This window comes from Castor canadensis, chromosome 3 (genome assembly GCF_047511655.1).
Source record: "Castor canadensis chromosome 3, mCasCan1.hap1v2, whole genome shotgun sequence".
NCBI classification, from domain to species: Eukaryota; Metazoa; Chordata; class Mammalia; order Rodentia; family Castoridae; genus Castor; species Castor canadensis.
In genome coordinates, this window is record NC_133388.1 from 178815565 (window position 1) to 178839442 (window position 23878).

General features: G+C 36.2%; 1 protein-coding gene across 6 annotated transcripts in view; it reads left to right on the top strand.

Moving 5' to 3' along the window:
• The window catches only part of Col14a1 (collagen type XIV alpha 1 chain), a 277904-nt gene that overhangs the window by 132528 nt on the left and 121498 nt on the right, over positions 1-23878 (top strand). For all 6 annotated transcript variants that reach the window (XM_074069130.1, XM_074069129.1, XM_074069128.1 and 3 more), the window contains 8 exons: positions 3403-3558; positions 4351-4470; positions 5981-6145; positions 10658-10819; positions 17313-17464; positions 18515-18644; positions 19803-19948; positions 22431-22560. In XM_074069130.1, coding sequence (XP_073925231.1) covers positions 3403-3558; positions 4351-4470; positions 5981-6145; positions 10658-10819; positions 17313-17464; positions 18515-18644; positions 19803-19948; positions 22431-22560 — 1161 coding nt within the window. The remainder of the gene's footprint in view (positions 1-3402; positions 3559-4350; positions 4471-5980; positions 6146-10657; positions 10820-17312; positions 17465-18514; positions 18645-19802; positions 19949-22430; positions 22561-23878) is intronic.

The window sequence follows — 23878 nt, forward strand, 5'->3', positions numbered from 1 at the left end:
CCGAGTTCAACTCCCAGATTTGTCACTTAGATATGAGCTGTCTTAGGAAAATCACACAGTTCTTGTATGTCAGACCTTTCAGGTGCAACAGGACTGATAGTAACCTGCCTGGTAGAGTTGCAGTATTATCTGTTAAATCAATCGTTAAGCACGCAGGGCTTGCCATTCACTATAACCATGCAATAATTTCAGGTATGGAATGGTAAGAAATCATTAGTTCTCCCAGGCCACCCTACTGTGTGCCATCACAAGATGTAGAACCTGATGGAAATTGTTCCTCCCAGACTTGTAAGCTGTTCCTTCCTTTTCTATCTGTGACATCAGACTGTGATTGTTCTTGTAATTCAGCACATATATTGAGTGCTTTCCTTTGTTTGTAGCTGCTCAGACACACACATATGTTAACACTTCTGTTTTCAGACGTGCATTTTAGAAAAAGCCCACGTTAAAGCAAGAGCTGAGTTAAAATACAGCATAGGAGGTCGTTCTCCTTATTCCTCTGCTTACCGTCATCATTTATTTATGCAGATTTACCACTAAGATACTTTGGCTTTAGTTGTTTTTTGGATAAGGTTTTTATCCATGTTGGATTGGACCTCAGTCCTCCTATTAATGCCTCCTTCATAGCTGGAATTATAACATGAATTACCATATTTAGCTTATTGGTTGAGTGGGATCTCGCTAATTTCTGCCTAGGCTGGCCTTGAACCTAAATCTTCCTGATCACCACTTCCCAAGTAGCTGGGATTATAGGTGTGAGTCACCATGCTGGAGCTGTATAAGAAATATTGAGGGTCCATATCTTTCCTATTATTAGACATGATTTTAATTACCATTAATAGTAATAATATTTGTTATTTATGTGTATAATTGATTTTAGTGAGATAATTGTAAGCTCACGTGAAGCTTCATAGAAATATCCTGTGTATTCTTTACCCAGTTTCCTTCAGTACTACTATTTTGCAAAACTGTGGTATAATGTGAAATCAGCATAGTGACATTGATACTGACTTATTCGGAGTTCTCTAATTTTACTTGAATTCTTCTGTGTGTTTGTGGGCATGCATGTGCACGTGTGCGTGCAGTGAGTGTATTTATTTAGTCTACACATGTTTGTGCATCCACTAAGACAGTTGGAACACTCAACAGTTTTATCATCATAAAGATCCTGTTTCCTCCTTTTAATATGTACACCTCTCTCCCACTGGCCCACCTCCCATCCCTTGGCAGCCAGAAATCTGTCCTTAAAGTCTAAGTCTTTTTCACTTCAAAAATGTTACTTAAGTGGAATCACACACAACATAACCTTTTGAGATTGGCTTTTTTTCCACTCAAGATAATTCCCTGGAAAGACATCCAAGTTGTTTTATGTACCAATATTTTGTTTATTTTGATTTCTGAGTAGTGTTCCATAGTGTGAATTTTGTTTGTCATTCATCATTGAAGAACATCTAGAATGATTACAGTTTTTGACTACTATGATAGAGCTACTGTGAACATTCATGTATCATTTGTGTGTGAACGTGTAAGCTTTCGTTTTTGACATGAAACATCCAAGATTGCAATTACTATGTTGTATGATGTTTGCACATGTATTTTTCAAACTCATACTATTCATTTTTCCATTTTGTTCACATATATTAATTGTTCAAATTAGCAGAAAGTGTTCCCTTTCTAAGGTCTTTTCTACACTGTTCCCAATTAATTAAATAGTGAAATAATATTTCTAGCAGATTTGGAAAAGAAAAAAACCCACTCTCCATTTGAGAGTAAGTTTTGCTCATCAAAACTGAGAGAAATGGGTTCTTGAAGCTTAATCAGACTTCAGTTTTCCCTGGTTATGTCCAAAAACAAATTAATTTCTGCCCCATGACTGGTGGCAGTATTCCATTTTAAACCTTTCTCGGTTTGTTACAGCAGGGCTGGCTCCCAGAGACAAAACTGGTAGCTTTCTTCTATTAAAGAAGGGGAATTTAGTGCCAAAAAATGTAAACCATAACTTTGGATTGAGATGTACTGTTGAGCTTCCATAGTGACGATTGGAATATTTCTTTGGCAAATACATTTTTCCCATCTGGTAAAAGGATCTAGGGTATTGCATGTATATTTACGTCTGGAATAAAATCAAGATTCTTTAAGCAAATGTGGCGTGGTAAATGCAAAGACATATATTAAACTGCCTCTGCCAACCATAGTAGTTTATTTTTTCAGGTTAAAAACATATTCTTTTTGTTTGTGAACATGTCTGTATTTTGGTTTTCAATATATAAATTATATTTCAAATATTTTGTTGTCATTTTAATGTTAAATAAACAACTAGGGACTTTATGGGCTGGCAAGAAGTTAAAATTGATGAAAGAAACACACACTTGCCATACACACACTTCACGATCTCCCATCTTACTATGAAAATCCAGAATTCTGTTGGAAGTATAGAATTAAGTGTGAAGCAGTGCTACTGAAGGCACTAAAAATGCCAAAACAGCTTCAAGGATTTATAAACCAGTTCAAGAATACTCCAGTATGTTGGCTCTGTAGGAATAGAGATGGTGGTTTTCACCTTGTCAAGCACAGACCTACCTACCTCAGGCATCCTCCTTTCTTGCGAAGACAGCCATACCCCTTATCTTCCCTAGCACCCCTATGGTGGGTGAGGACCTTCCCTGATGGAAATGCTTTTGCAGTGCCACTCTAGCCACTAGGCATTCTTTGCTGGATCATTATCTGGAATCCTAACTGAGCCATTTAAAAAAAATATCTATTACTTAGATGATATTTGGGAGAAAAATCTTATTGTCACATAGGAACAATATGAAAAAAATTAAATTAGGGGAAACTCTTGGGCCTTTCCCTAATTTTCATTATCCACAAAAGCTATCTTAACAAAGGTCGGTGTATCAATTTTAGATTAAATGCACAGCCTTGACTTTTCCTTGAATTCAGGAAGCCCAAATTTCTCTTCTGCTATCACTTCCTCTAGCATAGACTTATCAGGATATGAGAGCCACCATTTTGCTTCCTGGCCATCTTCCCATCTTGGCTGAGTGGCCTGCACTGGCACTGCTAAGACCTTTCCTGGAAAGAATCTGCAGGGCAAGCTCAAAGCTGGATGATTCTCTACAGACACCACTTTCTAAAACACGCAGAAGGATGAATTGCCAGGTTATGTGAACCTGCCAGTGTTTTGCTAATTATTTCCAGAACACTGACTCTGCTGCCAGCCATTACCACAATTTTTTCCTAGTAGAATTGCATTTAAAGGAAGGGTTGTAAAAAGATAGCTGCTTTAATGGGAACTTTATTGTATTCCTAGCACTAAGCTATCTGAAACACATAAAAATTGACTCACCCTTTTAAAGATTCCAATAGTAACACATGTGCTTTTCTGGATTTTCTTTGCAGAAGTAAAATTCTTCTGTCAAACTCCAGCTATTGCTGACATTGTCATCCTGGTTGATGGTTCATGGAGTATTGGAAGATTCAACTTCAGGCTGGTTCGGCTTTTCTTAGAAAACCTGGTTACAGCATTCAATGTGGGCTCAGAGAAGACACGAGTTGGTATGTCTGTCAGGACAATAGTAGTCAGCTGTCAGTGTAAAACTGCTGGGGAGATTTTTAAGAAATTTCAAAAACTCTTTACAGAGTGAATTTCAGAATTATCAGATCAACTATATTGATGTTCCTCAAAACATGTTCGAATCAATAAATATTTGTACTAATTTTTGCTATGTCACTATAATTCCATTAATTATTGAATATAATTTAATTCTCTGAAAAGTCAGAATTTTCTCTGTTAATAACAATAAATATAATAATGAAGTTTTAAAGTTATAGCCTATATAGGAATTTATCACGTAGCAGTTTTTACTTAAAAGAAACAGTTGAATCCAGGGAACTATTGAACTAAAAAATTAGAAATAGAATAATAATACAAAATAATTTTATCTCATTAATTCTAGCCAAGATAAAAAGCAAAAAAAATTATAAATCTTTGAGCAAAATAAATAACATATGTTTATTATGTAAGGTCTCATAATTTAACTTATATATAACGAATAAGGAAAATCATTCTTTTGAGAATAAATCTAGACCTTTTGTCTGTATGAATGACCAGGCTTTTTTTTTTTTAAATGACAAATACCTAACTGGGTGCTAGGCTCTAAGTGGTTAGAAAACATGTGTTCATCCAATTGACTCCTTTATTTGATGTCAAGAACTCATTTTGAAAGTATATAGCCAGGCCAAGAAAAATGGTTACAAAGATTATGTCCTTATCTTTCTGCTTTCTTGAGTAGTCCACAAGATCTTTGAGTAGCATATCATTGCTGGTTCTCCTCCTCTTTTTCCCAGGTCTTGCACAGTATAGTGGTGACCCCAGAATAGAATGGCACTTGAACGCTTTTAGTACAAAAGATGAAGTGATTGAAGCTGTCCGAAACCTTCCATACAAGGGAGGAAATACTCTAACAGGTACGCATTGTTCCGTGTACGTTCTCAGCTATGTGTCTTGTTAAAGAATCATTGTATTGCCTTATTTTGCTAGGTTTTGGGAGTTAACATAGGTGTTTCTTAACCAAATTAGTGGCTAAAATGCTTAGACGGCTCTTTTCCCAAACTCAGCATTAAGAGTTAAAATCTTGGCATTTGGTTTCTTCTGCAAGATGAACATAACTTCCCCTGAAGAGGTTAGTTGGGCTAGAGGAAAACAAAACAATCACGGAGGAAAACAGCCTTCAGTGGCCGTCCAGCCTTTGTCAGTTCATTATAATTATCTGTGGCACAACCACAGGGTGTTCATATACACATGGATTCTTTTTCAGTGTGGGGATTGAACCCAAGGTCTTCTATAGACTAGGCAAGTGTTGTACCACTGAGTTACACTCCCAGTCCCGCTATAAAGATTTTAACCTTGGTACAAGTTTTTGCCTTCTGCAGACACGTGTTGTAGATGTCCAGCTTCAACCATGAAGATGCTGTTAGTGACTTATAGGCAAACCGCTGAAAGCCAGTTTGAGGTATAACCTAGTGAAATTTTTGTTAATACAGCAAAAATTCATTAAACATAAATCCTATAACAATTTTGTAGCATTCTTTCTGGATGGAAATTGTCTCAAAATGCAGGAGTATAATTGTGATTTTATGGCTACCTCCACTATTCCTGAGGAGACAATACATGTGCATCACATGAGATAAAGGGGGGGCATGTATAGCAATATTATTTTGGGAAGTCACTGTGCAAGTATTATTTTTTCATCATATTTTGGCAATACTTGGGGTTGAACTTGGGTCCTTGGGGTTGAACTTGAGCCTTGGCTTTCTAGTCAGGCACTCTACCAGTTGAGCCACACCCCCAGTCAATGTTTATATTTTTTAAACACATGATCTGTTAACATCTGTTGGACATCAATTTAATGTTCTTTACAGCTAGTAGTTGTAAAGTAAGATGTTGTGGAAGCAAAAAATGGCTCGCAGGTTCAGCCTCTTCATCTTTTCATTCCTATCATCTGACCTAGTGCTTGACACTTATCAATGTCTTGTAAATGTTTGTTGAACAGTTTGACTCTTTAAAGGATTTCTAAGATAACAATATTTCCTTTTGTGTTAAAAATCAAAATGCTCCTGAAAGATAGATGTAAGTGAAGTATATTTTATTGTTCAAATAAGGAAGTGTACTATCCTATTACTGCTACATTTTCCATTCACAGAAGAAAGAGCAAGAGAAATCCAGAGAAAAATCTAAGAACGTATTATCCTGTATTGTTTTCTGAAATGAGTCTGGATTCAATTACTATTACTATTATTCTGATGGGTTTCGGTTTTGGTTATCAGATCTGGCAAGGACAAGGTCATTGTGAAAATGAAAATTCACATCTAATAAAAAAAACTCTTTTAGCTCCATAAGGTATATTTTATAGGATTAAAAGACTTTTTTTTATTAGAGATTGTTGGGTTATGTTTATTTTTCCTTGTTTTCTCCCAGGTCTTGCTTTGAACTACATTTTTGAAAATAGCTTTAAACCAGAAGCAGGTTCAAGGACTGGAGTCTCCAAAATTGGCATTTTAATCACAGATGGAAAATCCCAAGATGATATTATTCCACCATCCAGAAATCTTCGTGAGTCTGGTGTAGAACTGTTTGCAATAGGTATGTGTACTTTATGGTCTGCTTCCCACTGTGTGCATAGACACACACTACTGAATGCAATGTGCAGTGGCAAGTGCCCTTCTGTGAAAGCCAGAGACCCGAGCACTTTCCAGTCATGGTTCTCATTGCCAGCCCTGTCATCTGAGCCCACCTTCCCTGCATTTAAAATGAGAGTGATGCTAATTATCACATACCTGACCATGTCAGGGTCTCTAGGTCTCTAATGATAGCAAATATAAAACATTTTGAAAAGTATGAAGTGACAGGCAAAGCTTGAGTTCGTGTTTACTGTTTAACTACTCAGGACTTTCTCTTTAGAATCACTTTATAGCTACTCTTTTCTAGTTGTAAGGGAAGGAACCAACTTATTTCAAGGAAGTAAAGTCCTGGAACTATTTAAAGAAAGCATGGAGTTCTAGATAATTAATATTATGATGTATAAAAGCTATCAATCTTGTGGAAAATTGTGCATATGACATATGTCCAGAATAACTACAAAATATTCACATGATGCAGCTTTGCTCTCGATTAAAATGTTTATTTTTTCTTTGGCAATAGGATGATCTTCTTTTTAGTAAAGAGCCACAAACTTTCTTAGCAGAAGAAAAGACTGATTTCCCCTTCCCTTGCACAAAAAAGCCTGGCTCCCAAGCAAATCAAATGCCAATTCAAATACAAATACAAATCAAAATGCCAATTCCTCACCAGCGAGCTAAGGCATTTCAAAATGGTTCTGATGAATGGTCCATTTCATTATGTCTTACATGTTGAATTATTCTGTTTGCTATCAATTTTTAGTCCAATTAAAACGCATTATCTCCTTGCATTTATCAAGAATATGGTGCAATCTCCTATTGATGAACTTTTTGTGAGATAGCTCTTCCATCAGAGGAGTGTACTTTCTACAGTTGAGTTACATGACAATCAGGAGAGACAATAGTGGGTGCAGTATAACAATACAGGTTTCAGGAAACTTTTCTAGTCCTACTAAATTGAAGTGTCCAGAGAAAGGGAGCCTGGTCATCTGTACTTTTAAAATGTACCCATATCTCTACTTTGAAAGCATTTTTCAGGGTTGAGAACTACTGGTAAATCCATTGGAGTATTCCTGTGTGGTGTGTTTCCTTCTCCTAAAGTTTCCATAGTCTTATATTTCATTTCATTAGAGCAGAGCTCTCATTAAGTCACTTTTTTCAGGGGCTTATTTCTTACTAGTGTCCAGCCAAGTACTGTCTGAGAGCAGCTGCAGAAGCTAAAGAATCTATGTTCCTTCTTCTGTTTCTATTTCTAATTCCTACAGCACCTCTAAACAGTGAGTCGATAGACGATGAGATGAGATTACATCTTCTTCGTCTCTTATTCCTATCATCTAATCTAGAGCTTGGCATTTAATAAGTGCCCAATAATGGTTTTGGAATGGTTGGTGCTCCAAAGGATTTCTAAGATAGTGTGTTACTCTTAGTAATAAGAATCAAAATGCTCATGAAGTATGTTATTTTTATTCAGGTAAGTGAGGGATATTATACCAATGCAATTGTGACTGTTACATTTATCATTCACAGAAGAAAGAGCAAAATAAATCTAGGGAAAATTAAGTGTGCATGTGTTCAAAGTTTGTCTTGGTAAATTATAAACTTATTATTTTGCATGCATGTGTGTTTGTGGAGGGAAAGATGGTTGTTCCATCTCAGTGGTACATAGGAAGCAGCTCATCCAGTTTGCAAGATCCAACTGGGCACATCTGATCATCTCTCTGCGTTTTGTGGCTTCACATTGATAGTTTGAAATAAATCACATTTAGGTATTTATACTACGGTAATTGGAAACACTGCAAATCAGGGCAGAAAGCTGACAGTTCAATATTTACCACATTCATGAGCACAGTTTTGGAATTTAAATGGGAAATAAGCTAAATGACTTTAACCATATGGCAAGTTCAGTCTTATAGATAAATTTGAAGCTTGTACTGGGAACTGATTCAAATTTGCTTGGCATGAACATTTATCTTCCTGAAGTTAAACAGTACATCTTTCAGAGCTAGCAATGAGAAAAAAAATTCCTTTGACCCATTCTTAGATTTGCCACTCAAAATGTGGGTTATAGAATGCTTTTCTCAATAAGTATTTGCTTATTTACTGTGCACCAGGCATTGTGGTGGGTGCTAGGGCACAAAAATGAGCAAAGGGAATCCTTACAAAACAAATTCCTTCGAAGTCATGATGACCATTTCCTTTCTTGTTCATGCACTTGGAACATTCAAGCTATTTTATGGAAGTAGAGAAAGAAAGAGAGAGATTGGGAGGGAGGTATGAAGAGGAGAAGACGGAGAAGAGGAGGAGGAGAGATATTTGGGGCCATGTTTCTTAGAATAGTTTTATGAGTCCGAACTTGTCAGATTCAATTGAATAACATGGGAAACAAGTATTGTTTATAGCTTCTGCTCACACTCAATGTTATATTGGTTCAAATGTGCATTTAGTCAAGAAACATCAATGATATTTTTATCCCTTCATCCAATAAAAGAAATCCCTGTGGAAGAGTTAGACTAATGGGGGTTAGTTTATGTGTTTGCTCTCCATTTTCTGTTCTTGTTAAAATGAACGGAGGAGTTTTTAAACAAAACTTTAAGTGAATTCATCCAAACATGATTTGAACTTCTGTGGAAATTACCTGTAAATCAGCAGTGTTTATTATCTTATAACCTCCTAAAGCAAATAATTCAGGGACAACTAATGCTTTGTTACTCAATATGCTGAGATTGGAAGATAAATTAATTGGCACAGTCATGCTTCTAAGAAGTAATTCATTTTGCCCCAGGTCATCTTTCTTCTAAAGTATCTCCTTTAATACCCTCGGATGATTGAAATGACAGCTATTGACAAAGAAATCCTCCTTGCTTGCTGAAGCTTGGGGCAGAGAAATTCACCTTCAAATCCTTGAAATGTAACCTCCTATCTCAAGCTTTTTCTACCTCTAATTTTGTTCACTTGTTTAACACACCATCTTCTGAGAGGCAGTGTGATATAGTGGACTCCCAGCTGTATAGTTCCTAGCTTGTATCTTTGAGTAAGTTAACTAATGCTCTGTGTACATGTATTCAGCTGTAAAGTGGCAGGAACAACAGTGGCTGTGAGAGTTCAATGTGTTAATATTTGTGAAACACAGTAGGACAGAGCTTGGGTATAGTAAGCACAGTCAAGTGTTAGTATCTACTGCTCCATTGCCTGCTATATTCCAGACACTCAGCATTGTACCTAACCTCTGGTTTGGGGAGTTAATCAGTATTGTGGAAGGACTAGAACTTCCCTGTTTGTACCAGCAAAATTTCAGTGGCTACTAGACGGCAAATTGAGTATTTTTTTAAAAAGTTCCCCCAAGCTTTCTCTTTGACTTAGTTTTATATAATAATAATAATTTTAACAATATGTAATTTTTATTCTATAAATATTTCTCAATTTAAATAAGCTTATTTTACAGAAATTAAACCTGAAGCTTTAATAGTTTAGAATACTGGTTTAATTACTATCACTTCTGCAATATTCATACAAGGCTGAAGTTAGTTTCATTAAATCATTTTCCCATGAGGTAGGGTGTACTGAGGAAAATTAGTATTAATTATTTTAAAATGAGTCTAAAGTTGACTTTTAAAAAGCAATCCAAGGCTTTATGTGGTAGAACATGACTGTAATCCCTGCTACTCAAGAGGGGGAGATTGGGAACATTTCTATTGGAGGCCAGCCTGGGCAGAAATCACAAGACCTATCTGAAAAAATAAAGCAAAAAAGGACTGGGGATGCATGGTCCAAGTGGTAGAGTGCCTGCCTAGCAAGCGTGAGACCCTGAGTTCAAACCCCCACTGCCAACCCATCCCCCCAAAGGAAGAAACAAAACCCTCCAACCACCCCCTATCTCAAACCCAAAACCAAACCAAACCCAAGCCATGAAACATGTCTTTTTAAAGCAGTAAATGCAAAGCTGCACAGACTGGTAATTAAACCCCTCTGGAGATGAGAGTCCTAAGTGCCAAAGTGTCAGGCACTGCACTTAGTATCTTTTCTTCAGCAATACATATTCTTCCTGTTACCTTTTCTTGCTAATATTCCTTGTACACACAAGCTGTTAGACTGAGTGCTACCCATTTTCTGTTATCTAGTACAGATTTAACTACATTTTTTAATTTCATTGATTTATTTCACATTCATGCTTATTATTTACTTTTTCTTTTGAGACAGACTTTCTGTATGTTGCCCAGGCTGACCTTGATCTCCTGGGCTCAAGTGACCTTCTTGCCTCAGCCTTCCGAGTAGCTGGGACTATAAACATGCATCATCATACACTTCTCATTCATGTATATATCTTTAAAATAAAAAACTATTATTCATTACAATAAACAGCCAAGTAGCGGATGCTTTGATTGTGGTGGAGACTGACTGGTCAGGTCTGGTCCACTCCAAATTGCTCTTTCCAATGAAGCATGGATGTCACCATCTTCCCTGTTGTCCTCAACAACAGGAGTGAAAAACGCAGACTTGAACGAGCTGCAGGAGATTGCCTCTGAGCCTGACAGCACTCACGTGTACAACGTTGCTGAGTTCGATCTGATGCACACGGTCGTGGAGAGCCTGACAAGGACTGTGTGCTCCAGGGTAGAAGAACAGGACAAGGAGATCAAAGGTAAGCACAGACTGCTACTGTGGACGTGGGTATCATGGTGCACAGAGGTCAAGTTTGGACTCATCCTTGTTTTCCATGTTCAATTGAATCATCTGAGTAGCAGGGGAGCAGCATATGGTCCGGCTTTGGGGGAAGGGAGGCTGCTTTGACCACTAGATGATTTTATTCTTAGTGTTACATGCGGACCATTGTGGCTTTGTTTCTTTATTATATTATAATAGTTGCACAGGGGGATACATTGCAATGTTTACATGTGTGCTTATGATATATCCTAGTTAGATTCACCCCCTCCATCATTCTCCCACATCCTCCCTCCTCTTTTCAACAGGTTTCATTCTTTTATTTTCATTTATGAATACAAAATACATTTACTATATTCACCCTTTCCTTCTGCCCTCCTCTCTCCCACTGATATCACCAGAAAAGGCCTATTTTACCCTCCTGTCCTTCATTTTGATAGAGTATATTGATAGTCCAAGGGGGCTTTGACTTGGCGCTTCAGACGTGTATATTGTACTTTAAACAAATTACCCCTCATTACTTACTCTTTCTCTATCACCTTGCTCCCTTATTATTCAACAGCTTACAGTACATTAAATTATATTATATTCATATGTAGATGGGATGTTTCAATGTTTTTCATTCTCTAACATTCTCTTACCTTCTCCTACCTCCCATAGTCCCCTCAGACTCAGACAGACTACAATCGAATTCAGACAGAAGTACAATCTTAATTCTCTCTCACTATATGTATGTGATCGTATATGTATTAGACCATCATGTCTTTACAATTAAACATTAATTTTGAGATTATTGTACATTCACATACATTATTGTAAGAAATAATACCTAGAGAGATCCTGGATTCTTTACCAGCTTCCCCCCACCTCCCAGTGTAACTCCTTGCAAAACTATAGCACACTATCCCCAGCAGGGTACGGGCATTGACACGGTCAGTATACAAAGTATTTTCATTGCAAAAATGCTCCCATTCCCATTTATAACTACCCTCACTTACATCCCTCTCCCACATCCTCTCTCTAAGCCCTGAAATCACTAATCTCCTCCATTTCTAACTTTTTTCATTTAAAAATATTACATAATGGAATTATGCAGAGTGTATCTTTTGGAGATCGGCTTTCTTCACGTAGAATGATTCTTCGGATTCATCTGATTGCTGCGTGTGTCAACAGCTCTTTCTTTTCATTGCGGTGTCATATTCCATGGATGTCCCATGATTCGTTTAACCATTTGCACATTGAAGGACATCTGGATTCTTTCCAGTTTTTGCTTACTGTGAATAAAGCTGCTGGGAAGATCCATGTATTCTTGTGTGGATGCAAGTTTTCATTTCTCTGGAATCTGCCCAGGAGTGCAATGGCTGGACCATATCCTGGTTTCAAGTCTAGTTTAGTTTGGCTTTCATTATGTAACTGCCAAACTACTTCCAGAGTAGCTGTAGCATTTTACATTCACACTAGAAATGGATAAGTGACCTAGTTTGTATTCATTGTTGCCAGCATTTGTTGTTATTACTTTTTAAAAATTTTTAGCCATTCTTATAAGTGTTGAGTGAATAAAACTATGGTTTTAATTTTTATTTCCCTCATGGCTAATGAATTTGAACATCTTTTCACATACTTTTTTTTCCCCATCTGATGTCTTCTGGTGAAATAGCTCTTGTCCTTTGTCCAGTTTCTGTTGAACATCTTTGTGTGTCAAGTATCAGGCATAATTATGTAAATTTGTCTCAGGGCTTCCTAGTGTGTTCCATCAGGTCTATCCTTCTTCAAATATCATAAGTCTTGATTTACTCTGGCTATAAAATGTCTCAAAATTGAGCAGACTTGAGTTCTCCTATTTTATTCTTTTCAAAAATTGTTTGTTCTCCTAGTTCCTTTACCTTTCCATTAAATAATGGGAATAATCTTATAATAATCCTTATTATAAAAAAACTTACAGAGATTTTGATAGGGAATGTATAAATTAATGATTAATTATCAAATATCAATTGCCAAATATCAACTTGGGCAAAGAATGATTTTTACTTTGCTAAGTCATCTGATCTATACCTCTCAATTTTTTGATAGTCATTGAATTCTTTCATCAGCATTTTATAGTTTTCAAGAATTATGTATACCATATACTTTTGCTATATAAAAGTTTTGTTAGATTTAAATCTAAATATTTAGTTTTGAGGGATTTAGGTTTTATTTATAATTTCAGTGTCCAGTTTGTTCATTGCTTGTAAATAGAGATAATTTGACTTTGTATCATTGTCATGTATGCTATCATCTTCTGATTTGAGCTAGTTAAGCAGTTTAGGAGTTTTTCTTTTAGGGTTTTGGGGAGATTTGTCATATGTGGACATTAGATCAAGGGCAAACACAACAAGGGGATTGGACTATGAGCACATGATAAAAGCTTTAGCACACAAGGGAGGGGTGAGGATAGGTAAGACACCTAAAAAACTAGCTAGCATTTGTTGCCCTTAATGCAGAGAAACTAAAGCAGATACCTTAAAGCAACTGAGGCCAATAGGAAAAGGGGACCAGGAACTAGAGAAAAGGTTAGATCAAAAAGAATTAACCTAGAAGGTAACACACACACACAGGAAATGCCCTGTATAGCTATCCTTATCTCAACCAGCAAAACCCCTTGTTCCTTCCTATTATTGCTTATACTCTCTCTACAACAAAATTAGAGATAAGGGCAAAATAGTTTCTGTTGTGTATTGAGGGGGGGGAGTGGGAGGGGGTGGAGTGGGTGGTAAGGGAGGGGGTGGGGGCAGGGGGGAGAAATGAACCAATCCTTGTATGCACATATGAATAATAAAAGAAAAATGAAAAAAAAAAAAAGAAAATCTTATCTGAAAGTAGAGATAATTTAATTGCTTCCTTTTTGACCTCTGTAACCTTTTTCTTGCATTATTATATTTGCTATGATTTCCCATACTACAGTTGAATAAAATTATTGCAGATTACTGTATTTTCCTTAGGGAAAACTTTCGATTTTCAGGCAATTGATTCATTTAATTGAACATCTAGAATTTATGTAGATAGAAAATTCTTCATTATATTCTCTTATTTTGTTTTGATGACTATAGGGTCTATAGTAATATCCCCTGTTTCCTTCCTGATATTGGTTATGAAGTGTAGAAACATTTTCTAACTTATCACATCTGGGTGTCATATAATTGTCTCAATTATTTCTTTCTTCTATGTTTACAACCACATCAGAAATTTTATAATTCCTGCTTTGACTATCAAACATAATTTAGAAAACTTCAGAAAAGTAAAATATACTCCCCTTATTTTTATGCTTTCTGTCATTTTTCTTCCTTCTTGAGGACCTAGAATTCTTTCATTTTGAATCATTTTTCTTTCTGTTTAGAGAACTCCCTATAACCATTCTTATAGGATAGGTCTGTGGTGACAAATTCTCCTAAATTTCCTTCATCTGAGAATGTCTTGATTTTCCCTTCATTCCTGAAAGATGTTTTTGCTGATGCAGAGTTCTGATTTGACAGTTCTTTTCTCTCAATACCTGAACAGTGCTATACCACTTCCTTCTGGTTTCCATGGTTTCTGGTTGGAAATCTGCCATTCAAATATTTCTAGTTGAAAAAAAGATTAGTACTAAAACAAACAAACAAACAAACAAAACAAAAATCAAACCATATGTTTCTAGGTTGCCAGATTCTTTGTATGCATCTCTGGATAGAAAACTCACCATTGTAATATAATTTGAGTCCTACTGTTTCTCTCCCCAAGCTACCTACCTTTTTCTCTCTAATATCAGTATCTTTCTTATGCTTGTCTTGTATATAATTTCCAGAGTTTTTACCTATACATAAAAGGAGGAATAGAAAAAAGTACATCTACTCTATTTTCTGGGAAACAAATTCATCATGAATGTTTAACCCTACCTCTCATAGTCCCTCCCCCTGTTTATAAGGATGTGATCTGGGGTGATGTGGTATCAAGGTCTTACTTTAAGAGTCTGGTTTTAGTTCCTTCATCTGTTATATGTAGGATTGTGATATGGTTCTGTTTGCCTTGTGTCCTTCTCTCTTCCATCATTTCCCTTTCTCTGGACTTGAGCTCTTGGGGTGGGGTGAGCACCCAAACAGTAGGATCCTGAACAAATTTCCTTGGCTTTCACAATGACACTCCTTTATATCTTAGCTTTTCCCCACTATGCACACACACACACACACAAATACCTGTACATGTGGTTGATGATAAAGCATGTAATACAGCTCCTTGCCACAGTTAACATTCCAAATTGTGGGCTTCCCCCATTATTGTGGCTATTAAAGTTCCTTTGGGTAAGTGCCCCTAAAGGTTGAGAACATAAAGACCAGATTTTACATGTCCCCAGTCTTTATAGAGTCATTTGTGTTAACATACACACTAGCACACACAAAATGTTTACATACTGTCTGACACAGAGTGAGCATTCAGCATAGGTCAATTTCTCCTCCCTTCTTTTTTAAACAGATATTCGTCATTTGTTTAATTGAAGTCTTTTGTATAGAATCTATGTCCTTTGATGGTAAAAACACATGTCCTCCTGTTAAAAAGCTCACCACCAATCTCAATTCTGAGACTTAATACCTGTGAGACCTTGATCAAATTAATTAACTAAATTGTACCTTGTTTTTTTCATTTACAAAATATGAACAATCATAGTAACTGCCCAAAGTTAAATGAGGTAATACTTCTAAAGAGTTTGGAAGAGTACTTTTAGGTACTCAATTAATGATTGTTTTTATTTTTCATTAACAGTGTCTTTAAGAAAGCTCCTGGGAGTATCCACAGAACCTAGCATAGTGGGCAGTGTCTAATGGACACTAAAATGCTTGAATGAACAAAAGCAGTATCTGAATCAACATATCTAGAATCAGCATAGAATTAATAGCAATTTCTTTAAAAATTTTTCATTAGTGTATATTAATTATACAAAATAAGGGGTTTTTTCTTAGCATGCTATTTTATTTTATTTTTAATAAGTTTTTATTAGGATATATTCATTATATGGGGGGTTTGTACTGAAAATTCCAATTAGACTTATATTGTACATTATTTATACTGCCCCCATCGTCTCTCCCTCTCAGCCTCCTCCACACCCCATTTAAAGCAATTACAAGAGGTTTCTTAGTTCTATATCATATAGGTATATGAAGTCCATCTACCATATACTGTCATCTTAATCTCCTTCCTTCATCCACCCCTCTCCCACTGGTATACCCCCCACACACTGTACCTATTTTATAGTTCTGGTTTTCATTATTAATATTTAAGTTGATGTTCAAAGGGATGTCTCAATGTATGACCACTGTGGCTGTGCTTTACGTTGGTCCGTTCAACCTCTTTCATTACTCTCCCTTACCCCTTTACCTCCCAACCACACATTTTTCAACACAAATCCTTATATTCTCTACCTTCACATCTTATGTTATGCGCTATACTGATGCTTTATCATTCTCTTTTCTTTTTCCTCTTTCCCCAAGTTCCATAGAGTTGCAAACTGTTACAAACATGTTCTACATCTGAGTTTGTATACGATCACGATTGTTTTTGTGTATATGTATCTTTGTATCTATCTTCCACATATGAGAGAAAACATGTGGCTTTTGTATTTTTGATCCTGGCTTACTTCACTTAACATGATGTCTTCCAATTGCATCCATTTACCTTCAAACCACATGTGGGATTCCTTATGGCTGAGTAGTACTCCATTGTGTATATATACCACAATTTCTTCATCCATTCATCAGTTGTAGGGCATCTGGCTTGTTTCCAAAGTTTGGCTATTGTAAACAGTGCTGTGATGGACATCGGGATACAGGTGTTTCTACTGTATCCTGTCTTATGTTCTTTGGGTAGATGCCCAGGAGTGGTATCAGTGGATCATATGGCAGTTCTATCTCTAGTTTTTTGAGGAATTTCCTTACTGCTTTCCATAGTGGTTGAACTAATTTGCATTCCCACCAGCAGTGTATAAGGGCTCCTGTTTCACCACATCCTCATCAGCATTTGTTGCTGTTATTACACTTGATTATGGCCATTCTAATTGGGGTGAGATGAAATCTAAGTGTTGTTTTGATTTGCATCTCTTTTATAACCAGGGAAGTTGAACACTTCTTCATGTATTTACTGACCATTTGTACCTCTTCCTTTGAGAATTCCCTGTTTAATTCATGTGCCTGTTTCTTCATTGGGATGTTGATTCTTTGGGGGCTGAGTTTTTTTAATTCCCTATAGATTCTGTATAAAAATAAGGGGTTTCATTATGATATTTCCATACTTGCATATAATGTATTGATCATATTCACCTTCTTAATTACCCTTTTTTATCCTTCCTTTCCTAACCCTCTTTTTGTTCTTCCAGTCTCTATTATCAGTAGACATTTCCCACTTGTGGAATTTTTAGGTTTATAGGAATAACTTTGGGAAAGACATTAATTTGACTTATCTTTAAAATTTAGCCTCAGCCCTTGCCACCATTGGGCCACCTACAGAGTTGATTACTTCTGAAGTCACTGCAAGAAGCTTTATGGTTAACTGGACTCATGCCCCAGGAAGAGCGGAAAAATACAGAGTTGTGTATTATCCTACCCGAGGTGGAAAACCAGAGGAGGTAATAAAGAGACAATCTTTTCAAGGTGGAAATGTATATATAGGAGACTATTTTTCCACAAATATTGTAAATAATTCAACTGAAATTCATTTCTAAACATGTTTATTATTCTTCTGTCTCTTTGAGTTATGGTATTTGCATATTGTCTCATTCCTCCATCAAACAACTCTCAGAACTGGTTAGCTACATATTTCTGACATATTTCTTAAAATTAGGAGTCCTGAAACAAAAGATATCAGTAGCTAATTATCTGGCCATTTCACCTTTTGATTTTCATTCATCTTTTTCTACTTGGGAGTTGTCTGAGATTTCTGCACTAGTGGAGACAGTATTCCAAATTATGTGCTGACTTAATGGACTAGTCCCCCAGGGTTTAGAATTTCATGATCTTTGTAGAGATCAGCACAACTTAAAAGCTATAATAAAGTAGCTGTGGCCAGAAGTTTTCACAGTTTGACCATTGCAGAAGAGAATAACTATTGCCAAATGACTGGATCCTTCCCATTCCCTACCTCTGATAATGGCTTTTCACAGGAAATAAATGACATGATGAAATCCCCATTTCCTTTTGTTGTTCTAACCTCTGATTGACCTCAGTATGTTTCTTCTGTACCATGGCAGGATTTGTGAATTTCTTTCAAGTGTAAGAGAAATTGATGATGGGGTTTTAAATCATGTGGACCAAAGGGAAATAAATCAGAGTACTTCCACTGATTCTGCCTTTTACATGACTAATAAACCTTTCAAATGTTTCCCAAAGTTCCATGGAAAAATTGTGTCCACTGTTTTTCTAAGTGGATGTGAATAGGATAATAATTAGCCCAGGAATGATACAATTTCCATTAGATATAGATTAATAAATGACTTTGATCACATTCCATAAAAAGTGCATCACTTTCTGCAGGAATTCAAAGACAGTCGACTGCCCCAATAGAAATAAGGATGTGGCATGAATAATAAAATATTTAATGAAATGTTACTGCTGGAAATACTTTTGTTTTTTGGTCTCAATTCTGCATGTGAGATATCATGGTCTTATTCCTCAAACAGGTGGTGGTAGATGGAAGCATATCTTCCATCGTGTTGAAAAACTTGATGTCTTTAACTGAATACCAAATAGCAGTCTTTGCAATATATGCCCACACTGCTAGTGAAGGCCTGCGGGGAACTGAAACCACACGTATGTATTTAATTCTACACCATTTCTAACTGGTACAGCACTGCTTAGGCAGCCGTTCCTGACCTGGTCTGTTTAGGATTCATTGACATCATAGATCAAATTCACAGGAAGTAGTTGTCATGCAATATGTGGTTAGAAAAGCAGGAAGGGTCACATTATGGTCTAGAATTATACTTGAAAAAGCCATGTTTCATCTTTCTCATTGGCAATGTTTAAGCCAGGAACTTGCAATTTATCCTAATCCCTTTATCCCTAAGCTTCATGTTTGTAGCTGCCACATTTTGAAGTGGATATTATAAATGTGTGGTGTGGTTAGGAGAGAGCAACCTTGGTAATGAAGAGCACAAATTCATTCATTCATCTATTAAACAAAATTTTAGTAATTGCCTATTTTGAACCAAGAACTGTGCCCAGATCTGTCAGTAGAAAAGAAGGTACATTGTGAATCTTCTGCCCATTAGAAAATCAAGGAAATTATGCTACATCTCCCTTCATAATTTATCTCATAGTAATTAAAACAAGCCTCTGAATATTTCCAAGGCATGATCATGATAACACATCATACGAGATAATCTTAAGATCTGCCATTCTTTTATTCATTTCAAACAGTGAATTTCTATTACACTACTAGGCACTATGCAAAATTTGTCTAAGAAATCTGCTTCTGATAGAATAATAAGAACATAAGCAGCACTAAGAACAATGTGCCAGGCACTGTGGTTATTATTCTCCATACTTTATTGGAGTTAAGTCTGACAATGCCCCTATTTTGCAGAAATATCTTAGTGACCATCCTTACTCTCAGGGATGTTTTGATCTAGTCAGGGGTGGGGATGCAAACCAGGCACATGCGACCACATTAGTATCATGAAGTGCTGTAGGCACTCAAAAAAAAGTGGGCACAGAAAGCTGTGAGTATAAGTTCTGAGCTTGACGATGTGGTTAGAAAAGCAGGAAGGGTCACATTTTTGACTAGAATTATACTTGAAAAAGCCATGTTTCATGTTTTTCACTGGCAATGTTTCAGCCAGGAACTTGCAATTTATCCTAATCCCTTTATCCCTATGCCTCAAATATGACCAGTCTGACTTCTTGATTCTATTTTTTCTTGAGTGTACTTATAAATGACTGAATATTAAAAAGAATATCCCCTTGCAGTCGCTTTGCCTATGGCTTCTGAACTTGAACTATATGATGTGACTGAGAATAGTCTGCGTGTCAAATGGGATGCAGTGCCTGGGGCCACAGGATACCTGATCCTCTATGCTCCTCTCACAGAGGGTCTGGCTGGAGATGAAAAAGAGGTAAAACCCACTATCACCTACAGTCCTGGAGTCTGACTTTGTTAAGATAATTTTTTACTGTAAAAATTGAATATATAAAAATTAGATACATTTGATTGGCAAAAAGAAAAACTATCACTTGAAATTCTAGACCTAGAGATAACCATTATTAACATTTAGTTATGTCTTTTTCAATTCATTTTAATACGACAAAAATGTTTTTGTATCCTGCATTTCCATTTCATTAATTGTAAATATGTTGCACTGCCATTAAAGAATATTTTACACAGTCATCATATTCCACTATTAGTACAGATTGTGTTTAATTAATTCCATGTCTTTAGACATAGAAAGGGCTTGTTATCTTATTAGCCATTCTTAACATTCTTACATATGTCCTTGTATGATTATCCAATTATCTCCTTAGGATAAATTACCAGAAATAGAGTTTATTTTTCAAAGATTATGTGAATTATTAAGGGTTGTACTAGACATTATTAGATTGCTCTAGAGAATGTTAACATAATTTATTTTATCATATGCAGTTCATAAGTGACTTTTCAACCATGTACATAGAATTAAATTTTGTTCTTACTAATTTGAGAGATAAACAAATATATTTCGTTGATATGAATTTTTTGCATTTATTATTCTACTTTAAATTATGAATATTTTACATTCAAATTACTTCAGTCATTTTTGACTTACAGAGACAATTGCTATAATGCAGACATTCAAGGGACAAAGAGGAAGTTTTCTGCCACTCAGAAGTGCCTTGACTTCTGAAGTGGATGAGAAAGGCAGTTTGGAACTTGGTTCTCTAAGATTGTTCAAAACCTGCTTTTGATAACTGAAATCATTAGAGTAAAAAAAATAGTGAATCTTCATATCAAAACCATAGTATTGATTGTGACATGTGCTCTCTTAATTCCAAGGTTTAGACAACTTTTTCTTACTTGTATTTAAAATTTATTTGAATTATGTTGGCAGAAGGAAGACTTAAAATTAGTGCTGGAAAATGCTCAGCCTCACTAGAAAAGAGAAAAATGCACATTAAAGGAACACTAGTTCATAGCCAGCAGATTGGCAAAACCTTTTTGAAGTCTGATAATATATGTAGTGAGCACTTGGGAAAACAATCACTTCCTAGTGCTAAAGGCATGGAAATTGATACAGTGACCTTGGAGAAAATTTTGATATATTTCCTCATGTTGAAGCTATGTCTACTTTAATGATACATATTATAGGGAAGCATCTTGCAAGAATTCTCAATGCCAATGCTTGATTGGAACAGAACATTGCAAAAAAATACAACATGTTCATCAAGAGAGGACTGGAAAATAATGAAGTATTTACAAAAAAGAATACCAAAGAAGAATTAGTAATGTCAACTCTGTCCCTGCGTATCAGCACAGATAAATCTTGAAACATAATATTGACAGAGGCAAAAAACTAACAGCAAGAAGAATATGCTGATATGGTCCCATTTATGTATATTATTACACACTACAGGACACTACATTGTGAACAGATGTGCACTTATAAGTACTGAAGTAAAAAATGGAGCAATAAGATATACACCAATATGAGAGCAGAGATGGTGAACAGAAAGAAAGAAAAAAACTGCTGTCTTATCTAAATATATTAGTTCTTTCTAAAATAAGATCTGAAGTCTATGTGACAAGATGTTGATATTTGGTAAATTTGAGCAATGCATATCAGGTGCATTATTTTCTATACCTTTATCTAATACATTGTGATAGCTCAAAATTTTTAAATGTAACTTGAAAATAACACTTGCAGCCATGTGACAAGAAGACTGTTTATGGAGTTGTTTTTTTCCCCATGATTCCAAAATATAAAACTATCCTGTCAGAGTTGGCACTCAATTGTCACACCTCTGATATCATTGGTTTCTTTGACCAGTTTCAAAGATTAGAAATGTTGTCCCAGAATCAAAAAGCAAATTCCCTGAGTGTCAGAATGGGCTTATCTCCTGCGGATAATTCAACCAGAAAGGCCTCCTTGTCAAATGGAGTGGCAAAATTGGCTCAGCTCAATCAAGCTTGAAGCAAAAACTGGGCATCCAGCCAGAGGATTGGTTAGAATTAGCAAGTAATGACAGATGCCTGCTTGGCCCTGCTTCCACCGCGCTAGCCTGAGGCTCACATCTCTAGAGAGTATTTCTGATTTAATTCCTTCCCCACTCCTCTGGGACCAGACACTTAACATTGTTGGTCTGGCTGTAGTTGCCACCTGTCCACATGTAAAGTGCTGTCCCAACACAGCATGCACAGGAAATCCACTTTTATATGGTTCCATATTATCTGATCCTAATATAAAACAGTACATGACAATTAAAATTATGACTGAAGCCCATTTGATGAAGGGTTTGTGAGGAGACTCAAAGTGTTCCACAGAAATCTCTCCTTTATTCAACTCCACTGTGATCAACAGGACTAATACAAATTGGCAATGAGCTAATTCTGTGTGTTGTTTTCAGCTGAAAATTGGAGAGACACATACTAACATTGAGTTGACTGGATTGTTCCCCAATACTGAATACACAGTCACCGTGTATGCCATGTTTGGAGAAGAGGCCAGTGATCCTGTGACAGGACAAGAAACAACATGTGAGCAAGACTGTCATTCAAATGAAATGTAATAAAAATCCAAATGAATGTTGGGACTTGGAAATACCCATTTAGTCTGAAACCCCTTAAGAGGTCATTGCAACACAGGAAAATGTATACTTTCCTCAAGGGAAGGAAATATATTTTGTCTATGTTGTATTATAAGTGATATGGATGCAATAGCTGAACTTCAGCACCCTCCAGGTAGTTCCACCTATGTCTTTGTCTCAATCCAAATGCTAGATCAGAGTAGAAGGGGACTCAGGAAGGGCTGTGGAATCATAGTGGCCGAGATAGGAGTCTCAGCTCAAGTGATACTTTAGCTGAGGTTGGGTGATAATGGCCAAATGTTGTAACTTCTCTTAAGTGTAAAAGGAGGAACAATGTCTTACAGCATGTGTTTGATATGAGAGTAAATACAGTAGTTCATGTGAAAGCACTTAGCCCATAATAATCCATATTTGCTTCCCACTCATCAAAATTAACACACCTTGTTCTAAAAATCGTTGCTATTTGTCTCATATGAGTGTTTGTTTTTTTAATCAACCAAATTGACAAGACCAGTTTTTACTTTTTTCGTGTGGTGTTGGGGAATAAATGCAGGGCCTCACGTGCTAGGTAAGCATTCTGCCATTGTCTACATCCTTGGCCTTAAGACTAATTTTGGTTAAGTGTAGGGAATTCATAATATTTTAAAGAAATGCTTACATTTATTTACTTTTAAATATAAGAGATAAACTACTATGATAGCATACAAATAAGGCCTCCCATAAACTATTAAAAATATGGCTCATTCATGATATTTTGAAACATAATCAAATACAGGTTGCCTTGGGGACTTGCCCACCCCACTCAGCCTTGGAAAGAGATGAATAACATAAATTCTACAATGCCTTTGTCTTTAAGATTTTACTGAGGAAAACATAATAGAAGTAAGGAAAGAAGTTTTCCTACATCCATTCTTTGTTAGATGGGGCTGTGTTCTTGTTTGTCAGAAAAAGGCAGATGAAATTAAAACAGCAAACAAACAAAACTGGAGGGATGGGGGCAAGGTAGGTAGAAGGAGCAAACAAATGAATCATACCAGAAAGTGTCTAATATATGACCTGACTTGAGTGAATTTTGGGATGCTGTCTATTTGAAAGAAAAACTATTCCCAACTACCTGTCATTCACAATGCTCATTAGCTTATATGTTTAAAAATGTGTACAGCTCTTTCCCATGATTAGCAGTTGATTAGGAAAAAGGGAGAAATCCTACAAAAAAATATTTCTAAGACTGGCATTTTATGGGAACTGCCACACTGCCAAATATAATT